Below are 24,129 nucleotides of genomic sequence, written 5' to 3'. Positions count from 1 at the left end.
AAACCAACCACCCCACCGGGCAGCCACTCATCTTCAACAGCAAAACCTTAAACAATTCAATTAGATTGTGATATTGTCATATTGATCCTCACAGTCCAGTTTGAAAACCCCACCAAACTACTCCACCTTGGGCTTCGTCTCAAGTGCTTCAGCAAACAAACAAGCATGACTTTGCAGCTCCTCCTCCTACTCTGCGCCGCTTCCAACACCATCCCAACCCTCTCGGCCACCACCACCGCCTACCCCTCTAACCTTGGCGCCACCGAAACCGCCGACTGCTCACTCTCCAATATCAACATCAACACCAACAACAAAGACGACCTCATCCCGGTTCGCCGAGAAGTCTATGATGGTGGCCGAATCATCGATATAAGCCATAGGTACACCTCGGACATGCCGTCGTGGGAGTCAACGGAGGGGCTGGGCCAGTTCCTCTCGCTCCTGCTTAGCATGAAGAATGGCTCGCTCGCCAACGCATCGGAAATGAAGCTGTTCGTTCACACCGGCACGCACGTTGACGCGCCCGGCCATGTCTTTGATCACTACTACGACGCCGGCTTCGATGTCGATACGCTTGACTTGGAAGTACTCAATGGTAATCTTGTATATTTTGTACTCAGGCTTGTTTTGTTTCCCTCTTCCCTCTTAGTCATGTGGCTTGTCTGCAACAATTTTGAATATTCAATGTCTTTTTTGAGAAATGTTCTGTTTGGTTCTCTGGAAAATATTATATATGCTCGTCTTAGTTTCTGTCATGCTTTCTTTCTTTTTCTTTTTCTTTTTCTGGGCCTGTAATGCTTTCTTTTGTTGTTTGATATAGTTTGCTACTTTGCTAGCTCTTCATATCTTGCATGTCAATGAGATATTGGTATGATTTTATTTTTTTTATTCTTTATTTTCAGTAGGTCCGGCATTATTAGTTGATGTTCCAAGGGACAAGAACATTACTGGTAAGTGAACTTATCTACAAGTCTCTTAGAATTGTAGAGAATTTGGGTCCATGATTCATATGATTAGATAAGGAGCACGAGGAAAATTAGGTCTAATTATGCCACGTCATTAATTCTAGTCCAAAAAATTTTAACTAGATCACCCAAATAACTCATAGTGTTGGTCGATCGGAGCTCCTCATCGGCTATTTCAGAGATAGTTGGTTAATTTCGAAACGTATTTTGAAATGATCAACTATCCTAAAATTATTTTTTAAACGGATCTGGCTTAGGTGCGGTAGTGCAAAACTACCGCACCATGCAGTAGCCCAAAACGACCTAGTCTAGGGTCGTTTTGGGCAATAAAAAACTATTTTTTTTAAAGAAAAAGAAAAATATTAAAAAAAAATAGAAGAGAGAAAAAAAAAAATGAAAGGAGTGGCTGGAGGCCAAAATGGGGTGGCCGGACCACCCCATTTTGGCCAAGGGGGTGGCTGCCACCCCCATGGCCGGTCTGGGGGTGAACGAACCACCCCCATGGCCAAGGGGATGGTCTGGCCACCCCCAAAAGGCCAAAAGAATTTTTTTTTTTTTTTTTTTAAAAAAAAGTTTTGGCTTTTGGCCCTTTGGGGGTGGCCGGACCACCCCCCGTCCACCCCCAGACCGGCCAAGGGGTGGCTCGGCTGGAGCCACCCCTTTCATTTTTTTCTTTTTCTTTTTCTTTTACTTTTTAATATTTTTATTTTTTAATTATTGATTTTTTTAATATTTAATAAATATTATATTATTACTTTAAAAAATAGTTTTATTGCCCAAAACGACCCCAAACTGGGTCGTTTTGGGCTACTGCATGGTGCGGTAGTTTTGCACTACCGCACCTAAGCCAGATCTTTTTAAAACTATTTTAGAGAGGTCCAACTACCTCGTCGTTTTGGATGGTTTAGCTCTTAAAAAAATTTGAATCCTATGAACTACAGAAAGTTTTTTGGCAGCTCACAATATCTAACTTTTTATTTTCCTAGTGATGGGAACATTTTTTATCTTCTATTTTTGGAAGTTTTGCATATACTGGGTCGAATCCTTCTAAATATAATGTGATTTTTAAAATTATTAATAGATTAAAATTCAATAAAAGTCATATTAAATTCAATAATAATTTTAAAAGTTACATTATATTTGAGAGGAGTCGGGGAGGATTTTATAACATTACTCGGGCTGATAAAATCTATCCGTTACAGCTGAAGTTATGAAGTTTTTAAATATTCCTAAAGGAGTACGTCGTGTCCTTTTCAGAACATTGAATACCGACAGGTAAATCTAGTTCTATTTTTTTATTTTATTTTATTTTTATAGAATTTTCACTCTATTGATGATTTTATCTAAAAGAATTGAAAATTATTTTGCATTAACAATTTTTCATTAAGCATTATAAGTTAAGCACAAACATATTATAATTTCAGGCGGCTCATGTTTAAAAAGGAATTCGACACAAGTTACGTGGGATTTACGACAGATGGGACCAAATGGTTGGTGGACAACACGGACATCAAACTTGTTGGTAATCAAGATATGCCTACAGTACTTATAGAGAGATGCCTACAGTTGATGTCCTTTTTTTTTTTTTGTTTTTTTTCATCTATGAATTACCTTAGTAGATGCCTGCTAATTAAAAAGATAATGCAAGAGATATTCTATGAAAAATTTATTTACTTCTAATTCTATCTAGGTGTGGCTATAATAGCATATGTTTATTGAAAAACCAATGTTCTTAGGGGCATAGACGGTAAGGAGGTTGTGGGCCAACCAACATTGCCACATGGGACGATTCGAGAACTTACTCCAAGCCTACTTGGTGGTATATATATATATATAGAGAGAGAGAGAGAGAGAGAGGCACTTTGGTCGATAATTTTGGATATGAAATGTGAACCAAACATGAAATTAGTGGGTTAAGGTTGAAATGTCTTACTCGTTTAATTAAAGAGAAATGTTAGGGGTACCAAATCTTTTATCAAAAGAACCTTACCAAATTGAATTGTAACTCATTCATTGGTATCCATTACATTTTTCGTAATTAATTGTTTTGTTCTTCTCCAATAAATGAGTTACACATCAGTTTGGTAGGCTTTCTTGGTAAAAGATTTGGTACTCCTAGCATCTCTTAATTAAATAAATCAGATTAAAGTTTACCTGTATAGTTTTATATTCATGCATCGACACGATCTAAACCTAATACGTGACAATTAGGGCTGGCAATTTTTAATTTGACTCGCGAACCTGATACAAACTCAACACGAAATTAGCGGATTAAGGGTTAGAGTTGAAGGGTATAATCTATTTAATTAAATAAATTTGGTGTCAGATTAAAAATGACTTATATAATTTTATGTCCATGTCTCAATACAATCCAAAACCAACACACGAATACGAAATGCCTCCTCTAATCGGCATTTCTATGCTTTCTTTTGTAGATCTAGCTATTAGTGGCACCAACACATTTTCTGTGGTACATTTATTGGGGCATTTCTATGTTTTCTCTCGTAAATCTAGCTAGTAGTTGCACTAGCTAACACATTTTCTGTCATTGAATGTAGGAATTGATTATTTATCTGTTTCTGCCTATGATGATTTGACACCATCTCATCTTGTCTTTCTGGAACGCAGGGTAAGAAAGTATTTGTTTGATCGATCTGTTTATGATTCTTCCATGTTGAATTTTTCCAAGCCCCATTTGGGATTCCTTTCTCAAACTATATCTATAGTTTGGTACTCACTTTGGGTTTATATCAGAGATTAATTTGTAGTGAAATTTCTGATGTAGATTATCTATCAATTTCTTGGTCACAAATTTCATGTAATGTTGCTAAAAATGCTGAAAAATTCAGGAAATCATCCTCCTGGAAGGCCTAAAGCTGGATGGCATGCAGCCAGGAATATATTCTGTCCATTGCTTACCTCTTAGGTTGCTTGGTTCCGATGGATCACCCACAAGATGCATTCTCATCAAATGATAATTTCCTTGTAAGTTTTGTGTTATTCAAAGTAATCCATCCTATGGAAAATGCTTAACCAGTTGCTTTCTTATCAGTTATATATGGGGGTAAACTCATTGCATATTTGTTAAATTGTTACAGGAACAATGTTAGCCCAATGAGGTGTGCATTGAGTGCCTGGAATAAGACTGATACAGAGGTTTTCTTGTGTCTCAATAATGCTGGAGAGACATTATAAACTATAAGGAAATTCAGCAACTTTTGTACATTATCATCTTCTGTCATCAATTCCCTACCTTATTTGGTCTACATTGCCTTGTTTACCACATCTTAATTTCTTTATAAATAGTTAAATACCACACAATGTAATACAGTTCTATGCAGTTGATCAATACAATAAAGAAGTAACCCTAAAGAGCCTTTACCAGTGATGGACATAAGACTCTTAAGGCTGAATCACACCAAATTTCATGTCTCATTTTTGTTCTCTTTGCTTTCGTTATTCTCCCTTATTTTATATTTTACATAGATTTCTACATTTTTAAGAGTACTTTACTACTTCAATGTTCAATGACATGCTCTCTTGTCCTGCAAAATAATTTATTAGATTACATGATGAGTGAATAGCACATACGCATACCCATACACGTTTACTTCTCCTCACACCCATCAAGGTGTAAAGGTTGAAGTGTGCCGTACATTGCAAGTTAACTGAACCCAGATGACCAGAGGAAGAAGAAAAGGGCTCCTAGGAAATATATTTCAGAAGTTAGACTCTGTTTCTCTTGTTACTTCACTCCTTTTTGTTTAATTTATCTTTTATTTTCAACTCAAAGCAATTGAGTGTTAGATAATCCTGTTGTCCCCTTGGGCAGTATGTGTTTGGGTCTCATTCACATTGGGGGGAGCAACTTTTTCCTGCCTACGAGAAACTCTTATTTATTATACAGAATAATGTTAGACGTCTACGACTCTTTTACAATTTGCTGACACGTGTTGCTAGATTGTAAATGAATAGTAAATTGGTTGCGGGTCTAGCGTTACTCTAAGCAAACAGAATATCATACGGGTGAAAAGTGTATTATTATTTATCATACTCATTTTATACCGGTTGATGTGACGTGTTTTAACTGGATTTTTTTTTTTTTTTTTTTAAGTGGCTGATATAAAAAACTACTTAAAATATGTTGCATGTGTGAAATGAATGTGATAAATAAGTGTGAAGAATAATATTACTCGGTAGCGAGACTTTCCTTGAAATGTAAGTGATGCCAATTTCATATGAAAAGCAACACAATAGCAAAAGTGAAATGAAAGAATAAATAATACAAGGCAAGAAAACTCAATTGGTTTGACTTGTGAAGAAACCATGTGGAAGATGGCTTAATGAATTTATGATCCGAAATAATAGGCACATGGGAATTTCGTAGATTCGGTACTGCTTGAAACTCTATAAAAGGGGGTGCATTGGCAATTACAAACTCACTCATAGCAAGCCACTCGAGGATAAAAATTAACCAAATAATTATAGGGCTCAAACTTCAGCTTCCATGGATCAATCCGTGAAAAGCCTTCTTCTACCAATTCTTCTCCTCATGCTAATGGCAATAGCTGAGGCAGGTCCCCCAATAGTTTCTTTAGCATCCGAAACACCTGAAACGCCTAAAACATCTGAAACACCAAAAACACCAAAAACACCAGAAAGTCCAGAAACACCCAAAACGCCTGAAACACCAAAATCGCGCGCCCGAAACACCAGAAACTCCTCAAACACCAAAAACGCCTAAAACACCAAAATCGCCAAAAACACCTGAAACATCCAAAACACCAAAAACGCATAAAACGCTTGAAACTCCTGAAACGCCTAAAACACCAAAATCGCCCAAAACTCCACCCCCACCACCTCTAATATATTCTTCTCCACCCCTTCCATCGCCTGCTTCAACTCCAACACCTCCAAGTACTTCAACTCTACCCTCGTCGACTCCCCCACCATTGTCACCATCACCACCTTCACCAACACCTCCTACTCCAACTACTTCCACTCCACCTCCCTCCACTCCAAATCCTCCAACTCCATCTTCACCTTCTCCAACACCTCCTAGCACTACGCCCCCATCTTCGCCATCTCCACCACCACCATCTACTCCTTCCCCTCCATCTCCATCTACTCCTACTACAACTCCTCCCTATTCCTCTCCTCCTCCTCCACCACATCATACCCCATCACCACCTACTTCTTCCTCTCCTCCTCCCTCACCTCCTTCTACCTCTCCAAAGACTATCAGATGCAAGAACAAGAATTACCCTCAGTGCTACGATATGGAGCAAGTGTGTCCCAGCTCATGCCCAGGTGGATATGAGGTTGATTGTGTCACTTGCAAACCTCTTTGCAGTAAGTCTCTTAAAGCACTTTTTCATTTAAAACCTACTTGCCTAAATAAATTTTGAATTGTTAACCACGGACCCGAATGTGTAAATCTCATATATCTGATCACCCTTTCACAATTGTTAACAATAAATTGTTAGAGATCTCTATCCGAAGATACTAGTACTCTTCTTATATATAGCATTATCGTTACAGTTTTTCTGCATGTTTGAATGGCAGGGTGTGATAGGCCAGGAGCAGTTTGCCAAGATCCTCGTTTCATAGGCGGCGATGGCATCACCTTCTACTTCCATGGCAAGAAACATCGCAACTTTTGCCTTGTATCCGACACCAACCTCCATATCAACGCCCACTTCATCCGCAGGCGAAACCAGAACATGAAGAGGGACTTCACTTGGGTCCAGTCAATTGGAATCCTCTTCAGCAAACACCAACTTCTTGTCGGCGCACAGAAAACTGCCACATGGGACGACTCCGTTCACTACAAAAAAACAATTTTTTTATGACAGGAGATTTCTGACGTGTTCTAGTGTCCGACACGTCAGGAAATTTTTCTAACGGGTCGTTTCTGACGCGTGTCGATTGTCAGAAACATAGATGTCAGGAAAAAAATGTCTGACGTGTGAGTGGGTAAAACGTCAGAATTTTCTGACGTTTTACCCACTCACACGTCAGAAATTTTTTCTGACGTGGCAGAAATGCAACGTCAAAAAATTCTGACGATGAAGTTCCGCACAATGTCAAAAATTTTCATCACGTTGCAGCTTGCACACCTCAGTAGATTTCTAACGTGGCAGAAATGCCACGTCAGAAAATTAGGTTTTTTTTTTTTTTTTCCCTGCTTTGCTCAATTGTTTCCAAATTTCCCTTATTTCCCTGATTTCCCTGTTTCCAATTTCCAGATTGTTTCCAGATTCTTTTTTCCAACAAACAATGTGTTCCAACATCCTTTTCCTGTACAAATTGAATTGTCAATTTCCAATTTCTTTCATGAATTCAATTTATACAATTTATTCCAGAATTCAATATATACAGTTTATACAATTCAATTTACTCCTGAATTGAATTGGCAATTCAATGTTTGGTTTACAATTTGTACACCATTTAATTTGTACAAAAAAAAACCAACTTTTTCATGTCATCTTTTCTAAGGATGTACTAGGAACAAAAACAAATGGCATGATAAAACCATTCTAACATAAGTTTAACAATACGAAAGGATGTATGTCCAAAAATTCAGTTACATATAATAGAATTCGACATTCAGATCTATCAACAAAAGAAATAAATAGAGACAAGCATGGAATAACTGGTAGGTCATTGAGTCAATTCAACAATTATATTATGATATATGTCAAACCAAAATCGAAAACAAAATCAAATCAAACCAAACTAATACGTCCTATGTCCAACCATACTTGGCAACAACATCCATGAGCTCCTCATACCGCTATTTCCAAAGGTTTCCAAAGGCAACAACATCCACAAGCTTCTTCACAATCTGCGGTAAGAAATAAATTCAAAGAAAGATGTTACTCTACAAATAGAAAGAACTACTCTACTCTATCCTATGTAAGACAATACTGAATAAAGTATAAACTTTCCTCCATGGCTTAGCAAACATATTTTTAATAAATCAGATTCAAGAATGTATAACTTCTTAAACTTGACATACTAAATAGCCATATATATTCTTTTTATATTCCAATCCATCTACATAATTTTTGACCACTTATAAAGCAACAGTGAGGAACTCATAATTCAGACAACACATACAAATCATTAAAGTAAACAATAACATTCGATCGGAATCGTAAAATACAGGCAATACATACGTAAGTGGTTGACAAACCCGAAAACCCTTAGTCTAACAAAAATAAGCAGTTTACCATGAACTATTAAACCTCAAACTTGACATAGTTACAAGAGACCCAACCTATATATTAAACCTCAAACGAAGTATTGACTAAACATCCATTTAATGCAACTTACTATTTATCATATAGATATAATTATATGGATCACAAACATGCAGTCAATACGTCAATCATATACAAACAAACAATAACTATTGTGAGCAAATATAGTTTTGTTTGACACAACTAAACAATAACAAAATATATAATATGTTTACCAACTACGAACTCACATACAAGGCTCAATCTAGGTCGATAGCTTCCTCATTTGACAACTTCTCCGCAATACCTGGAGATGATAAAACAATCAATCAAGAAGCAATAAGTGCCTTTCTTATCAGGAAGCAATAAGTACACTTATAAATCATCATCAATGCAATATCTATATATATATATATATACACATCGACAAAGAACAAGTTCTGGTAGTAAGGGAGAATCATATATTCAGATTTTAAGACAAACGTTTTATCATGTCTTATAAAGGGGGGTCTGGGTTTATCAGCAAAGGGATCATTGGAAGAGGCAAGTGTACTGGAGTACGACATTTGAGAATCATAAGAGGGAGCAAAGGGAGCAAATCTGTTGGTTATGGCAACAGATGAAATTGGAAGGGAAGAAGCAAGGGGGGAAGATTCTGACTTTATAGTCAGGGCTTTTGAAACAATTTTCTCTTTATCTTTTTTGCTGGCCATGGTGGCACTGCAAAAATTCAAAAGGAAGATAATTAAAATCAAAAAGGTAGGCAAGGGTATGTGTGACAGTGTGGGTTGAACGTTAGCCAAGGGTATGTGTGGATAGTCTAGTGTCTAGGAAGGAGATCCATAGAGAGTTTACCCAGTGAGTGAGCACCTAGGATGAGATCCTTTAAGACTCTACTGAGTGTGCCATTTTGAGTTTAGTTTGTGTGTCAAAATGTGGAGATCTAATTCTTCTGTCAGCTCTAATTCCAGTTTGCCACCGGACGTGGTTAACTATGAAAATTTTTCTGTTGATTCTGATAATGATTTATGTGTTGATAAGTGGAACATTCCTAAGCTGGACGCTAAGGATGTTTACACTACTTCTTGGTTTAAATCTTCTTTTAAATCTCAATTTTTTGTCAAAATTGTCGAACAAACCTTTGCTATTACCGGCAAAGATCAAACTATAACCCTGTTTAACAAGAGGTTCATTAACGACTCTCTTGCTAAAGGTTATAAGTTTTTGCATATTGGTTGTGTTCAAGTTGCAGTCAAGCCATTGACTCGACTTGGTATTAATGCTTCTGTTTTGCTTTGCTTGCGTGACGCAAGATTTCTTGATTTTAAGACCAGTATACTCGGAATGATTCAATCTTCCTTGTTTATTGGTCCTGTTCATTTTGATGTTTTCCCTAACCTCTCTCTTTCTTTGTCTGATATGCATATTTTAAAAGCTTTGACGCTTAATGTTTTGTCTTCTGGTTATAACATGGAAGAAGGTAGCAGACCCCTTGCTATCATCTATCGTGTTTATTATAAATTGATGAAGACAAATCTGAATCCACAAGCTGTGATCAATAATCCAGGTGAATCAACTTTGTTAATTCAAAGTTTTACTCGGAATGCAAATATCAAAACTCCAAAAATGATTCGCTGGGAAGAGATTGACCTCCCCAACGAGTGGCTTTTGGAAGGTGTTGCAAAACCTTCTCGAGTAGTAAACGATACATCTAATCTTGATTACATCCAACAATATATGGATGGATCTGTCAAAATCAATTTTCTGATTTAGGACTTTCCAGCCGGATCGAACGTCTGCTGTTTGAAAGGCCTCTGTTGGTTAACGAACGAAGGAATTCTTTTGCGGGTTCAACAACCTCGGAAGGATTTCATCGTCATGATAAAGATGTGGACGAGTCACTTAACGCCTCTCCTCCTCTTTGTCATGTTAACCCTGGTTTGAAACTCAAAGGAATTTCTACCGATTCCCAAGTTTCTTCTGCTTTTTACTCTACTAGAAATCATCCCCTAACGGATGACGAAGGTAGATCTACTTCTCCCTCTGCTTCTGATTTTGATGCTCCTCTTCCCACTGCTCCTCATCAGTGTAATGTCATCACCTCTACCTCCCCAATCAAAGATGTCTTTTCTGTCATTGATTGGCCTGCTTTGTCAAAAGATTTTTTGTCAAAAGAAAATCGTGCTCTTCGGCATGCTTTTCAAAAGAAATATTCTTCAAAGGAACAAGATCGCATCAAGGTCAAATGGACTGAGATGATGATTGAGTCCCAAAAAGATATTTTGTTTTTTGACTATCTTCAAAAACATTTCCCTGACGATAATGTCTTGAACGTCGTCAAAAAGAAATTTTTCAAAGAAGATAAATCTGTCATCAATTCTTCTCATCCCCCTCTTGAAAACACTCTTCTTGATGTCAACAAAATGGTTGTCAAATGTTCCCCTTTCAAAACTCACGATAAGGACCCTGTCACTAACGATAGGAGAATTATCGAACAAAATAATTTTTGTGCCCAACCTTTGCATATTTTAGGACAACAGTTGGATCGCATCGAAGAGAAACTTCCCTCTCTCTCTTCTGATTCAAAGGTTTCCTCTGATCCTCCAAAGATTGAAAAACCCCTGATTTCTCTCCCTGATTTGTCTAAATCTTCTGGTTTGAAAACGACTTCTCAAATGAACCTTGAGAAAGTCAACAAATTGCTTTCTGAATTGACCCATGCTCGTGCCAGTTCTTCTGGACAAAATTTTGGTATCAAAAAAGTTTCCTCTTCTGATTCTGAAACTTCTTATCAAGAATCCACTGATTCTGACGTCAGAATTCTTGAACAAAACTTTGGAAAGATTGAAATGGAGCCAAAACTCCAAAGGATCTATGACGGGTCCAAACCCTTCAATCTTACAAAGAATTTTTATTCCAAACCTACTCCTCCTGATTTACAATTTGAGGAAAGGTTTCTCCAATCCCAATTCTCTGTATCTGCTGATAAATTGTATGAATGGAATATTGACGGTTTATCTGAGCAAGAACTGCTCAATAAGATGAATCATATGTCCATGGTTGCTAATGCCTATCTCACGAATTACAATAAAAGCCAAGCTGATATTGTGGATTTACTTGCTACTGGTTTTTCTGGTACTTTGAGAAATTGGTGGGATAATTATCTCACTGAAGATCGAAGGGATCAGATCAGGAAAGCAGTAAAGAGTGATGAAGAAGGTATGCCTATTTTCGATGAGAAAATCGGAATGGGTGAACCGGATGGCGTTAACTCTTTGATTTATACAATTATCAAACATTTTGTCGGAACTCCTTCCAATATCACCTCCAGAATTTCTGATTATTTGAACAATCTTCGATGCTCTACTATGTCTGATTATAGATGGTATCAAGATGTGTATATATATATATATATATCTTCCGCCTGGAAAATAAGATCATTCTAAAATTAGACACAAACACAATGCTAACGTTTAGTAGCAGAAATAATAACAAACATTATCGAGGTCGCTATCAACACTAACAGCATAAAAAACAATACTAATTCCAATCTAATGTATCACCAAACCAATGAAGAACAAAACATTTTGTAACGTCATAAAATCCATACATACATATATATACTATTACTTATCAAAAGAAGAAAGAATCTCTAAGAAAAATAAAACAGAAAAAACTATTGGAGTGTTATTTCAATTACCATTAGCAATGAGATAAATCTATTGGTTTTAGTCTTTGATATTATGGATGTAATTCTTTTTATTTTTCTTTTTTTTCTGCATTTTTTTAGGCTTGCTTTGTATTTGGTGTTAACTGATCAAAATTTATTTTATTGTTTATGATTGATAGATGATAGGACTGGCTCCTAACTTCTAATTTCTCTATTTAGTCCATACATGTGTGCTCGTGGATAGTTTTCTTCCCTGGTGTTGTGTGAGCTCTAGTACACATGGATGCTTGACTAAGATATCTCATGCATAGTTGATACGTTGATTAAACCATGTGACCATGTAGTGATAATGCTCCAATGGAAAAAGATGTCATGAGTTTTCGTAGGTTGTTCTTTTTTTCAATTAGGTAGATAACCGTGGCATATTCTTGCAATTGATGGCAATCGTGAAGTCGAGAGCTTTGGCTTTTGAGTATAAACTAATAACTCTTTCTAAGTCCTATTTGTGGTCCATGAGATATATTACTCATAGACCCCCTGATGCAGGAGGAATTTTAGAAAATTGTTATTTTAATTATGCATGTGTGTTTTAGTTTTCCTTTTTCAATAAGGATTGGGTTTTTCCTGTTCTATTAGGATTTGTTTTCCTTTTCCTTTTCCAATTAGGTTTGCTTTTCCTTTTCCTTGTTAGTTTAGGAGGTGCCTAGCCTATATAAAGGCATCTAGTCTTTATTGTTTTTCAATCCAGTTTATACTATCAATTAAATTTAAGTCTTTCAGAGTTATTTCTCTGTTTGCTTATTTGGGGCACTTAGATTTTCTTTTCCCTACTTGTTATTTTCTCTCTTCCTGAATTTCCTTTTCTATCTTCAAATCTTAGTTTCTGCTGCTTTTATACGCTGTCAAAACAATCCTAGTTATGCCCGGCGTCAGTTGGTATCAGAGCTTAGCGTCTTCTTGGGATGAATTTTTTTATTAGTTTTTCATGACTAGTGGTCGTGGTCGACGTGGACAGGTTCCGAAGGAGGAAGTCCCTTACCATGAGCGCAGTATACAAGACGTGATGATTGAAGATTTGCAAAGGCAGGTTGCGGGGTTAACCCAGCGTCTAGCGGCGCAAAACTTGGAGATGTATTGCGATATTGACGGTCGCAATTCAAAATCCAATTTCGAGAACCCGCATCACAAGCCTGTTCTATTTCAGGAACAGCGTGTTCGGGATGAACGATATGGAGACTTAGACTTTGGAATTATGTTTGTTGATGAAGAGTTTCAATATGAGGAAGATGTTGAAGATCCTTCTCAATGTTTCGTGGATTGGAATTCTCCACCTACGTACTTATGATACATATGTCGACGATGAAGATCTTATTGAGGTGGAGGAAAATTTTATTTTCAATGAGGAAGAAATAGTTGATCCTTTTTGGGAGATTTATATGCCGCACAAATGGGAGATGGTAAATGAATACCGTGTGAAGATTGAATTATCTCAATATGATATGAAGAATTTTCAAACTACCATTCGCAGTCATGTTGCGATGGGTTGTAAATTGTTTCTCTTCCGGTATCAAGCTGCATTGATGTTGAGAAGTACAGGATGGAAGGGATTAATTAATTGGACATCCAAAAGATAGAGGAAAAGATGATTTGAACTCGAGGGCGAGTTCTTTCCAACCTGGAGAGACTGATGCAGGAGGAATTTTAGAAAATTGTTATTTTAATTATGCATGTGTGTTTTAGTTTTCCTTTTTCAATAAGGATTGGGTTTTTCCTTTTTTATTAGGATTTATTTTCCTTTTCCTTTTCCAATTAGGTTTGCTTTTCCTTTTCCTTGTTAGTTTAGGAGGTGCCTAGCCTATATAAAGGCATCTAGTCTTTGTTGTTTTTCAATCCAGTTTATACTATCAATTAAATTTAAGTCTTTCAGAGTTATTTCTCTGTTTGCTTATTTGAAGCACTTAGGGATTTTCTCTTCCCTACTTGTTATTTTCTCTCTTCCTGAATTTCCTTTTCTATCTTCAAATCTTAGTTTCTGCTGCTTTTATACGCTGTCAGAACAATCCTAGTTCTGCCCGGCGTCAGTTGGTATCAGAGCTTAGCGTCTTCTTGGGATGAATTTTTTTATTAGTTTTTCATGACTAGTGGTCGTGGTCGACGTGGACAGGTTCCGAAGGAGGAAGTCCCTTACCATGAGCGCAGTATACAAGACGTGATGATTGAAGATTTGCAAAGGCAGGTTGCGGGGTTAACCCAGCGTCTAGCGGCGCAAAACTTGGAGATGTATTGCGATATTGACGGTCGCAATTCAAAATCCAATTTCGAGAACCCGTATCACAAGCCTGTTTTATTTCAGGAACAGCGTGTTCGGGATGAACGACATGGAGACTTAGACTTTGGAATTAAGTTTGTTGATGAAGAGTTTCAATATGAGAAAGATGTTGAAGATCCTTCTCAATGTTTCGTGGATTGGAATTCTCCACCAACTTATGATACATATGTCGACGATGAAGATCTTATTGAGGTGGAGGAAAATTTTATTTTCAATGAGGAAGAAATAGTTGATCCTTTTTGGGAGATTTATATGCCGCACAAATGGGAGATGGTAAATGAATACCGTGTGAAGATTGAATTATCTCAATATGATATGAAGAATTTTCAAACTACCATTCGCAGTCATGTTGCGATGGGTTGTAAATTGTTTCTCTTCCGGTATCAAGTTGCATTGATGTTGAGAAGTACAGGATGGAAGAGATTAATTGGACATCCAAAAGATAGAGGAAAAGATGATTTGAACTCGAGGGCGAGTTCTTTCCAACCTGGAGAGACTGATGCAGGAGGAATTTTAGAAAATTGTTATTTTAATTATGCATGTGTGTTTTAGTTTTCCTTTTTCAATAAGGATTGGGTTTTTCCTTTTCTATTAGGATTTGTTTTCCTTTTCCTTTTCCTTTTCCAATTAGGTTTGCTTTTCCTTTTCCTTGTTAGTTTAGGAGGTGCCTAGCCTATATAAAGGCATCTAGTCTTTGTTGTTTTTCAATCCAGTTTATACTATCAATTAAATTTAAGTCTTTCAGAGTTATTTCTCTGTTTGCTTATTTGGGACACTTAGGGATTTTCTCTTCCCTACTAGTTATTTTCTCTCTTCCTGAATTCCCTTTTCTATCTTCAAATCTTAGTTTCTGCTGCTTTTATACGCTGTCAGAACAATCCTAGTTCTGCCCGGCGTCACCCCCTTAAAAGTAATTTTTAATACTGTTTTTGGAAAGTTATGAATTCTTGATATCAATGTTCATTTAGGCTGAAAGCTTATCCTTATGAATTGATCTCATAGGTTTATCTCCTTTCCTTTTTTGGTGAATTAGATTCGTCTTTAATTTGCATCTTTCTTTTAGAACATTAATGCTCGGAATTTATGGGCAGTATATATACGGCCATATATATATATAGCAGGGAGTACTACTAATTAACGACAGAGTAAGCTATATATATTCAAAAACCAAATTCATATATATGGAGTGAAGCTAGCATTATATTAATCCTCATGTAAATATATATATCAAATTCAAAATATTAGACAATCAAATTCAAAATATTAGACGAAATTAGCACAAACATCAACCAACCTAGCATGCAAACACCAAATCCAAACCAAACAAATAAATAAGTACAAGGATGCATGTACATATATATGTACCTGTGAGGAGCTCTTGTAGGAGCTAAAAATGGAGGTAGCTAGAGAGGAAGACGGGCGGCGGGTTTAGCTGCGGGCGCGCGGAGTAACAGTGCAATTGTGACAGATAAACTGATCCCTTGAGAGAGAGTACCCGGTGGAGAACAGAAAAAAATGCTCAGCTTAATAAAGAAAGACTTTGGGCAGAAGAAAAAAAAAAATCCTCAGGTTCAGCAATGGCGCTCGGAAGAAAGAAAGAAAAACAGAGGAAAATGATGCTTAATTGGGAGAACAGAGAGACACGAACAGAGAGAGAGAACACGTACGTACAGTGGAAGTGCCTCCAGCTGGCCAGCTGGGGGAAAAGAAAAAGAAAAAAAAAAAATTTCAAAACTCGCGCGCCAGGCCTCTTAATTAAGAGGCATGGTGCGCTGGCCGGAGGGATGGGACGCGCGGCGCGCGGTTCGGAGTGCACGCATTCCATTTACTGACCTGCCAAACATGGCCCGTCAGGAATGATATATATATATAACTAGGTATAATTATACCTATAATAATCTGAAAAAAGAAATATCTGATAATTATATTTAAATATCATATATAAATATATATAAAAAAAAAGAAAAAGAAATACCTATAATTATATTTAATTATAATTTTAAATATCTGATAATTCTAATGTTATATATAATTATAATTATAATTTTATATACAATTATATATAAATATATATAATTATTCTGACATGGGATGTGCCACGTCAGACTTTTACTAACGTGGCTATGTGCCACGTCAGAAAAATTATGACGTGGCAGATCACCACGCCAGAAAATGCTGACATGGCGATCTGCCACGTCAGAATTTTCTGACGTGGCGATATGCCACGTTAGCCTTTTTCTGACGTGGCGATCTGCCACGTCAGAATTTTTCTGACGTGGTACATCACCACGTCAGAAAAAGGCTGACATGGTAAGTCCCACCACGTCAGCAATTATATCAATGTTTATTTTTTAAAAAATGAAATATTTTCCCGACATTCATGTATTTTACACGTCAGATTTTTCTGACGTGTGAATAGTCACACGTCAGAATTTTCTGACGTGTGACTATTCACACGTCAAAAAAAATTTCCCTGACGTTTTATATATTAAACGTCAGGAAATTGCTGAGGTGCCAAAAAAATTATACTGTAGCACACGTCAGAAAATGCCACTTTTTTTGTAGTGGTTGACCGCCTCGCCCTCTCCTTCGATGGTGAGCCTATCGTCCTCCCAGAATCCGAAGCTGCAAGGTGGCAGTCCTCAAGCTCTCCAAGTGTGGTCATCATCAGGCTTGCTGACACAAACAGTGTCATGGTTGAAGTTGAAGGACGCTTGAGGATCACAGCCAAGGTTGTGCCTATAACCGAACAAGATTCTAGGATTCACAACTATGGTATATAACCTCTCTCATATCACATTAAATTATTATTTATTTTAAAATTTTAACTTAACAAAAAAAACTAATCATTTAATTTATATTCTGATAGGTATAACGAGAAGGGACTCATTCGCTCACCTCGACCTTGGATTCAAGTTCTTCTCCTTGAGTAACGAAGCCAGCGGTGTGTTGGGACAAACATATAGACCGGACTACATGAGTCGTGTAAATGTTCGGGCAAATATGCCGGTAATGGGAGGGGACAAGGATTTCGAAACATCAAGCCTGTTTGCCACCGACTGCGCTGTTGCTTGGTTTGGCGGGTTGGATCATGACGGAGCATCTATGGAGGGTATGGAGTTGAGCTGCGCTAGTGGTATGGAGGGGCAAGGAGTTGTATGCAAGAGATAGGCTTTTCTTTGTTGTCGTAAAAAGTTCTAGATGCATACGCATACAAACACCAATAAAACTGTAACCCACTGGAGGCAAGAATATTGACACCTCCCGGTGCATGCAGCATATAAATTTACCTTGTTTATTCGTATTCATATAAAGCAAATAAAAGAAGTTTCCTTTTAATGTTGAATTAATAGTCTTTTTTCATGAGTGAGGAAAAGAAAGAAGATGGAAATGTGGGCTTGAATTTGTTCTCTCCATTATCATAGCAATATTCGATCTAATAATTATATGATATCCAAAGTGATTATATGGAGAAAAATAGAAGAATCTATTATATACAAATGAATATGAGTGAATAAGCTTTATACCAGGTACTTATCACCTTTGCAACCACCACCATGGGTTGGAGGTTCCCTACAGGCCATCTTTGTGGGTTGGAGGGGCAAGTCGCAAGAAAATCCCACCTCCACCTTTTTCTTCTCTCAAATTTTTCTTTTTAAAGAAATATGTCAATATAGCAATGACATAGTTTTCCTCGATCCAAATTGGATTAGAAGAATTTCATGCCTTTTTAATAGTAGGGACAAAGTTGAAATAAATTTTATTAAAAACTCATGTACATTTCACATGTTATTAAAAAAAAAATAGATACATATCACTTTTATAGACTAGGTTGAAGGAAATTCCTCCAACCCAATTTGAAGGAAACTCTGTCCATATAGCTAAGCTGTATTAATTATATTAAAATTAGAGCTGTAAGCGAGCATAGCTACTTATGAACATGCTCGGGTTCGGCTCGAGATCGGTTTGTTTATTAAATGAATAGAGCTTGAACAAAAAATTCAGGTGCGTATAAATTTAAGTTCGGCTCGTATAAGCTCGGCTCGACTCGTACAAGCTCGTATAACTTCATTTTTATAATATTATATTTTACTTTGTAATGAGAACACGTTAAGTATTCTAAAAAAATAAAAAGAAATGTTCATTATAATGTAATATATATCAGTTGAATTGTTGTAATTGTGAGTTTGGATATAGATATAAGTGTCTTTGTGTGTATATAAGTGAGTTTAGGTGCATGTATATATATACTATAAGATAAACATATAAATTGAGACTAGATTATTTAATATTTGACTTAATTTCTCTAATTACACAAACAATAAATCTTAACAACAATTAAATAACTAATAATTTGAAGAAAAAAAATTTGAACAATCACGACATTAACTTCATATATGAAATAATTAAATTAATTGGGTAGCTCGTAAACAAGCTCGAGTTCAGCTGAAAAATAAATGAATAGAGCTTGAACAGATTATCTAGTTCGTTGAAAAGCTCGAGTTCGGCTCGTGTTCGAAAAAAATTAAACGAACTGAGCTTGAACATTTAATACTCGGCTCGGCTCAATTCGATTCTAGCCTTAATGAAAATGTTTTATAGGTTTTATAAGAACCCTAATACCCTATAACTCATTTTCTTCCTTAAAAAAAAAAAAAAAAAAAAAAAAAAAAAAACCACAAAAAATCACTTGCAACAGTCTTCCTAAATATTGTTACCGTGCTACCCAATGTATAAGGAACCAAAATAATTTTTTTATATATTATTTTAATATAAATATTTCTCTTCCCATTTTTTTCCTTTATCATTTTGCAAAAAATTGTATTTGAAATTTTGTAAGAAATGAGAATGTAAGTATTAAATGGGCCGAGGGCAATGGACGGAAACACAAAAACTCAAAAACTCCGGACTAATCTTATAATTTCTAAAAACTCAAGGAGTGTTTTGGGTTTAATCCGAAAATTGCAATACAAATAAAACCAAACAAAACAAAACCCCAGTGTTTAGGGGTTTTATCAAAGAAAACTGAAGAACCTTCACTGAAGCTGAAGAGAAATGGACGGAGGATCGACGTACCAGCGGTTTCCGAAGGTGAAGATCCGGGAGATGAAGGACGACATCATGAAGTTCGAGCTGCGGGAGACAGACGCAAGCGTGGCGAACGCGCTGCGGCGCGTGATGATCTCGGAGGTGCCGACAGTGGCCATTGACCTGGTGGAGATCGAGGTGAACTCGTCCGTGCTCAACGACGAGTTCATCGCGCATCGCTTGGGCCTCATCCCGCTCACCAGCGACCGCGCCATGAGCATGCGCTTCTCGCGCGACTGCGACTCCTGTGACGGTGATGGTCAGTGCGAGTTCTGCTCCGTCGAGTTCCACCTCCGAGCCAAGTGCCTCTCGGACCAGACCCTCGACGTCACCAGTAAGGACCTCTACAGCTCTGACCACACTGTCGTTCCCGTCGACTTCTCCGATCCCAACGACCCCGGCGAGCAGAGGTACTGCAACAACAAATTCAACTCGATTTTCAATTTTCTCTCTTTCTAGGGTTTTTGCCCTTATTTTGTTTAGAAGTTTCGAAATGTGATTGATTTTCCCAATGAAACTATTTTTTTAGGGTTTATTTAGGGATTTTTGTCCTACTGTTCTTGCTATGATGCCCTTAATTTGTTACAAAGTTGAAATGTGATGTAATTTGTCAGTCTCTGTAATTTAGGGTTTTTGCCCTTATTTTGTTTAGAATTCGAAATGTGATTGATTTTCCAAATGGAACTATTTTTTAGGGTTTATTTAGGGATTTTTGTCCTACTTTTCTTGCTATGATGCCCTTAATTTGTTAAAAAGTTGAAATGTGATGTAATTTGTCAGTCTCTCTAATTTAGGGTTTTTCTTTGGGATTGCAAAGGGTTTAGCAAGTGCATTTGAAAAAAACATGTAAAGTGTTTTTTTTTTTTAATATTTTTATTATTTGTAATTGATTTTGGAAATGCTTATGCTGGTTGGTTTTGAGAATATACCGGAAATATTGTAGGGTCTACTTCAGGAGTGCTGGAGCAACACTTATATGTTTGGTGGAAATGAGACCATGTGTCATATATGATCACATTTTTTTTATAATGCTCTTCCTTTTAGTGTTTTATACTCTATTTCTTCTTATCCTGCTTGAGATTGCAAAGAAAGTTTTGTGGTTTTTTTGAGAGCTTTCAACTCATCAGAGAAAAGGTTTAAAGTGTTATTCTCAATTAAGGGTATTAAAATTGTTATCTTTGTGTTCATTTATATTGTATATAGGGGGATTATCATTGTGAAGTTACGGCGTGGACAAGAACTGAGGCTGAGGGCTATAGCCAGAAAAGGAATTGGCAAAGACCATGCAAAATGGTCACCTGCAGCGACCGTCACATTCATGTATGAACCAATGATTAGGATCAATGAGGACTTGATGGAGACTTTGTCACTTGAGGAGAAAAGAAGTTGGGTTGAAAGTAGTCCTACCAAAGTGTTCGACTTAGACCCTATTAGCCAACAGGTTGGTTGTTTTTGTGTAACTTAAATGTTTCTCTTGCATTATTGTCTCTGTCTGAAGCTTTACAATGTGGGTCTTTATATGTTCTATAAAGTGACTTTCTTGTATTGAGGATGCTACAATGCACATTTATTTTATTTTATTTTATTTCATATTCCCTTTTTTTTTTATGGGCAATAGGAAGGCCCGTACAAGCGAGTTCTGCAAAGTAAGCAGTGTCAGCACTTGGCCAGCCTAGCACCCCTCCATAAATTCTTGCACATGTTACTGTGGGCGCTGTGGGCAGCTCCCACCGTGCACTTTGTTTTCCTACTCATTAGTTTAAGACTATATTTCATATTCCTGTATGAAGTTATCATGTGTTTCTGTTCATGGAGAAGAAAGGAGAGGAAATGGGAGAAGGTAGTGAAGATGCTACTTATTACCTCAAGTGTGTATAACCAGAGTAATATTCATGGTTAGGTGACATTAGAAGCTGTCTTAGAGCACTAGTAGCAGATACCCAACCATTTTCCCTATATTTAAGGAATAAAACTACTTCTTGATTTCCTATCCAAATACACCCCACAATAGATTCCCTTAATATTTTTTATATCATTAAAATAATATTTTTTATGTCTACTTTTTTTTTTTCTTTATTCCATAAACATATTTATTTTCTCTCAATCTCTCTCTTCTCTGTCTTCTTTCTCCTTCGTCCCCCCCCTCTCTTCTCTTCTCTGTATATCTCTCTCTCGTTTCCGTTGATTTATGGGTTGGGGGTTGAAGGAAGGTGAGTTTTTTTTTTCCTGAGCAGAACGAAGATGAGTTGGTAAATCAAATGAGGGTTTGGGTATTGGAGGTTCAAGGAAGGTGAAGCGTTTTTGGAAGGAGGAGATGGAGATAGGCGTGAGAGAGAGAAAGACGTGTAGGAGGAGAGAGAAAAGTTTTTGTGAATAAAATATTGGGTTTGGTAGCTAAAGTGTTTTCTAATGCATTGGGAAACACTGTAGCTACCCAAGGGCTTAAGTCAAATATAGGGACTTTGATATGGGTGAGTTTTTGTGGTTTTTTTTTTTATATTTTCCCTATATATAGGGAAGGGAATGGGTTTTAAGGTGTTTGCTGCTAGTGCTCTTATTAGCTCAAGTGTGTATAACCATGGTTAGATGACATTAGAAACTGTATTTCGTGCGATTTTGTTTGCTCAGCTATTGCGATGTTTAGTCCTAGGATGAATTGGTATTAGGTCAGGTATCTTTTGGTTTGTTTAGGGTTCAAATAAGTCGATATGAAGGCTCAGATTAGGCTTTTAAATAATGTCACGAGCTTCGGAATTAAACAAATTACTTTGGAGCTTATTTGCTCTGTTTTTCATTTTCTTTTCACTGTGTCTTAATCCCCAGTTGTTGCATTGATATCTTGTCTATTTCTCCCTTACCTTAATCTTCTCTTAGAATCTCGCTTTTAGGAAAGGCTCTTCTTCAAGTTTGGATTTCTTTCTCAGAACTAACATGTGCCTAGAAGTGTTTCATTTTTTTGGAATATGGATAAGTATTGGACTTAATTTTAGGCCTGTTGATGAGATTTCAAACTCAAATTCTCCAGTTTGGGTTACATAGTCAGCAGTGAAACTATGGGCTGGGGAACTCATGCTCAAGAAAAAAAAAAAAAACTGGATTGTCATTAGGTCAGAGAGAGCATGGTCATTAAGTGCCACCACCAATTTGGTGCTATGCTTCTTTCCTTTGTTTTAGTGGTTTGCCGTCTTTGTTAAAGATGACCATGACTCTATTGTAACCTGAGTTATTCAGTTATAATATTTGCTCATATTGATTACAATTCTTTTATGAAAATAGTAGTGGTCTTTAGGTGGCTGATGCTCAATTGGATTATATTATCAGATTTGTATTCCAATTGCTGATGCATGTCTATGAAATTACACTGCACAATTTATTTCAATAATCGGTGGCCAGTTTCATTTAGGTTTGTCAATCTATTTGTTATCTATGCTAATATTAAGTACTTCTATGTCAATCTATTTGTCAATCCCATTCTGTTTGGAGTAAAATGAAATCATCATATTTTCTGTTCCAATTGATAGATTCTCTCACGTGTTACATGAGACATAAAATGAAGCCCTCAAGATGGGAAAAAATATAGATGTTTTCCAAATCTAAGAACAGAGTTGTTTTGCTGCATCTTTTATGAAGCTTTAAGCCTCACTGAGGACCGATTGAGGGCTAAATTTCATGCTTCAAGCGACATGTACACATCACATGGGAGCATCTGTCAATGATGATTTTATTTTACTCCAAATGCAAGCCAGGTCTAGTGACCTTTCCAAAATACAGGATGGTAATTTCTAACTGTCTCTAAAACACAGGGAGGTAATTGTAAAGACCCCTTGTTATTTTAGGTTGATGATATTCTTTGTTTGTATTTGATGTGATTGTTTCTTTGAATGCATTGTTTGTCGTTGTATCCTAAGTTTTGAGTATTATTTTTTCTTAGGTCGTAGTGGTTGATCCTGAGGCATACACTTATGATGATGAAGTGATCAAGAAAGCAGATGCTATGGGGAAGTCGGGCCTTGTGGAGATCGAAGCCAAAGAAGACAGTTTTATATTCACTGTAGAATCTACTGGTGCAGTCAAAGCTTCTCAGTTGGTTCTCAATGCCATTGAAATCCTGAAACAGAAGCTCGATGCAGTTCGTCTATCAGATGATACTGTAGAAGCTGATGATCAGTTTGGTGAACTAGGTGCTCATATGCGAGGAGGATGATCTCTTTGGCAAAGAGGACTAATCAATTGATCCTTCTAGGTTATAGGATATCAATTGACTTGCACACTTTGTGGGACTTGGTCATATGTTGTACTAACTGCATCTTCCATTCTCTCGTCTTTAACGTGTGCTATGGATGCTACTTACCAAAAAAAAAGGAATCTGCTGTGGAAGTTAGTCTGTTTTGAGCAAAGTATGTCTTTGGATCTCTTGAGACATTAACTTATATTTTCCTTAAGAACTTGTCATGTCATGACTTATTACCTACTAGCAAAACCCCCTGTACATTGTGCTTATTATTAGATATAGCATAGATTCTACTTCTACACAATTTATCTAAAGTTTGATATCCCAGACTGTGGAGACACTGCATGGATATATGTTAAATCCCATATTGCATCAGTAGATTGTGAAAGCATTATATGAGAATCTATGAAGTCTTCTACTGAGTGCTTTTGAGGTAAAAATAGATTGTAGTATGTGTCAAGTCTCATACTGGATTGGTGAATTGTGAAGATATTGAATGGGTATGTGTTAAGTCCTATATTGAATAGGTTATCTAAGTGATTCTAGAGAATTCTAATCTAATATTATTGAATGGGTATGTGTTAAGTCTCATATTGGATCTA

General features: G+C 36.7%; 3 protein-coding genes and 1 non-coding gene across 4 annotated transcripts; 3 read left to right on the top strand and 1 right to left on the bottom strand.

The window, feature by feature from the left end:
- The first annotated feature begins 153 nt into the window (after positions 1-153).
- LOC132177245 (cyclase-like protein 2) lies at positions 154-4,153 on the top strand. The gene is made up of 7 exons (XM_059589494.2): positions 154-595; positions 906-950; positions 2,168-2,240; positions 2,390-2,487; positions 3,524-3,594; positions 3,815-3,950; positions 4,064-4,153. The coding sequence occupies exons 1-6, from the start codon at positions 166-168 to the stop codon at positions 3,938-3,940; spliced, it is 843 nt and encodes a 280-aa protein (XP_059445477.2). The 5' UTR covers positions 154-165; the 3' UTR covers positions 3,941-3,950; positions 4,064-4,153.
- Positions 4,154-5,472: 1,319 nt separating this feature from the next.
- On the top strand, positions 5,473-17,379 carry LOC132177244 (uncharacterized). The gene is made up of 5 exons (XM_088515463.1): positions 5,473-5,538; positions 5,624-6,317; positions 6,531-6,786; positions 16,775-16,983; positions 17,078-17,379. Exons 1-5 carry the CDS (start codon positions 5,473-5,475, stop codon positions 17,377-17,379), a joined length of 1,527 nt encoding a protein of 508 aa, XP_088371589.1.
- Positions 17,380-19,153: 1,774 nt separating this feature from the next.
- On the top strand, positions 19,154-24,129 carry LOC132179803 (DNA-directed RNA polymerases II, IV and V subunit 3). The gene is made up of 3 exons (XM_059592580.2): positions 19,154-19,706; positions 20,500-20,737; positions 23,228-24,129. The coding sequence occupies exons 1-3, from the start codon at positions 19,264-19,266 to the stop codon at positions 23,498-23,500; spliced, it is 954 nt and encodes a 317-aa protein (XP_059448563.1). The 5' UTR covers positions 19,154-19,263; the 3' UTR covers positions 23,501-24,129.
- Positions 20,912-21,064, bottom strand: LOC132180129 (U12 minor spliceosomal RNA). The gene has a single exon (XR_009440025.2). It is a non-coding gene; the product is annotated as a U12 minor spliceosomal RNA (small nuclear RNA).

Source organism: Corylus avellana, chromosome 4 (genome assembly GCF_965113065.1).
Source record: "Corylus avellana chromosome 4, dhCorAvel1.hap1.2, whole genome shotgun sequence".
Classification (NCBI taxonomy): Eukaryota; Viridiplantae; Streptophyta; class Magnoliopsida; order Fagales; family Betulaceae; genus Corylus; species Corylus avellana.
This window is presented reverse-complemented; position numbering and strand designations above follow the sequence as displayed.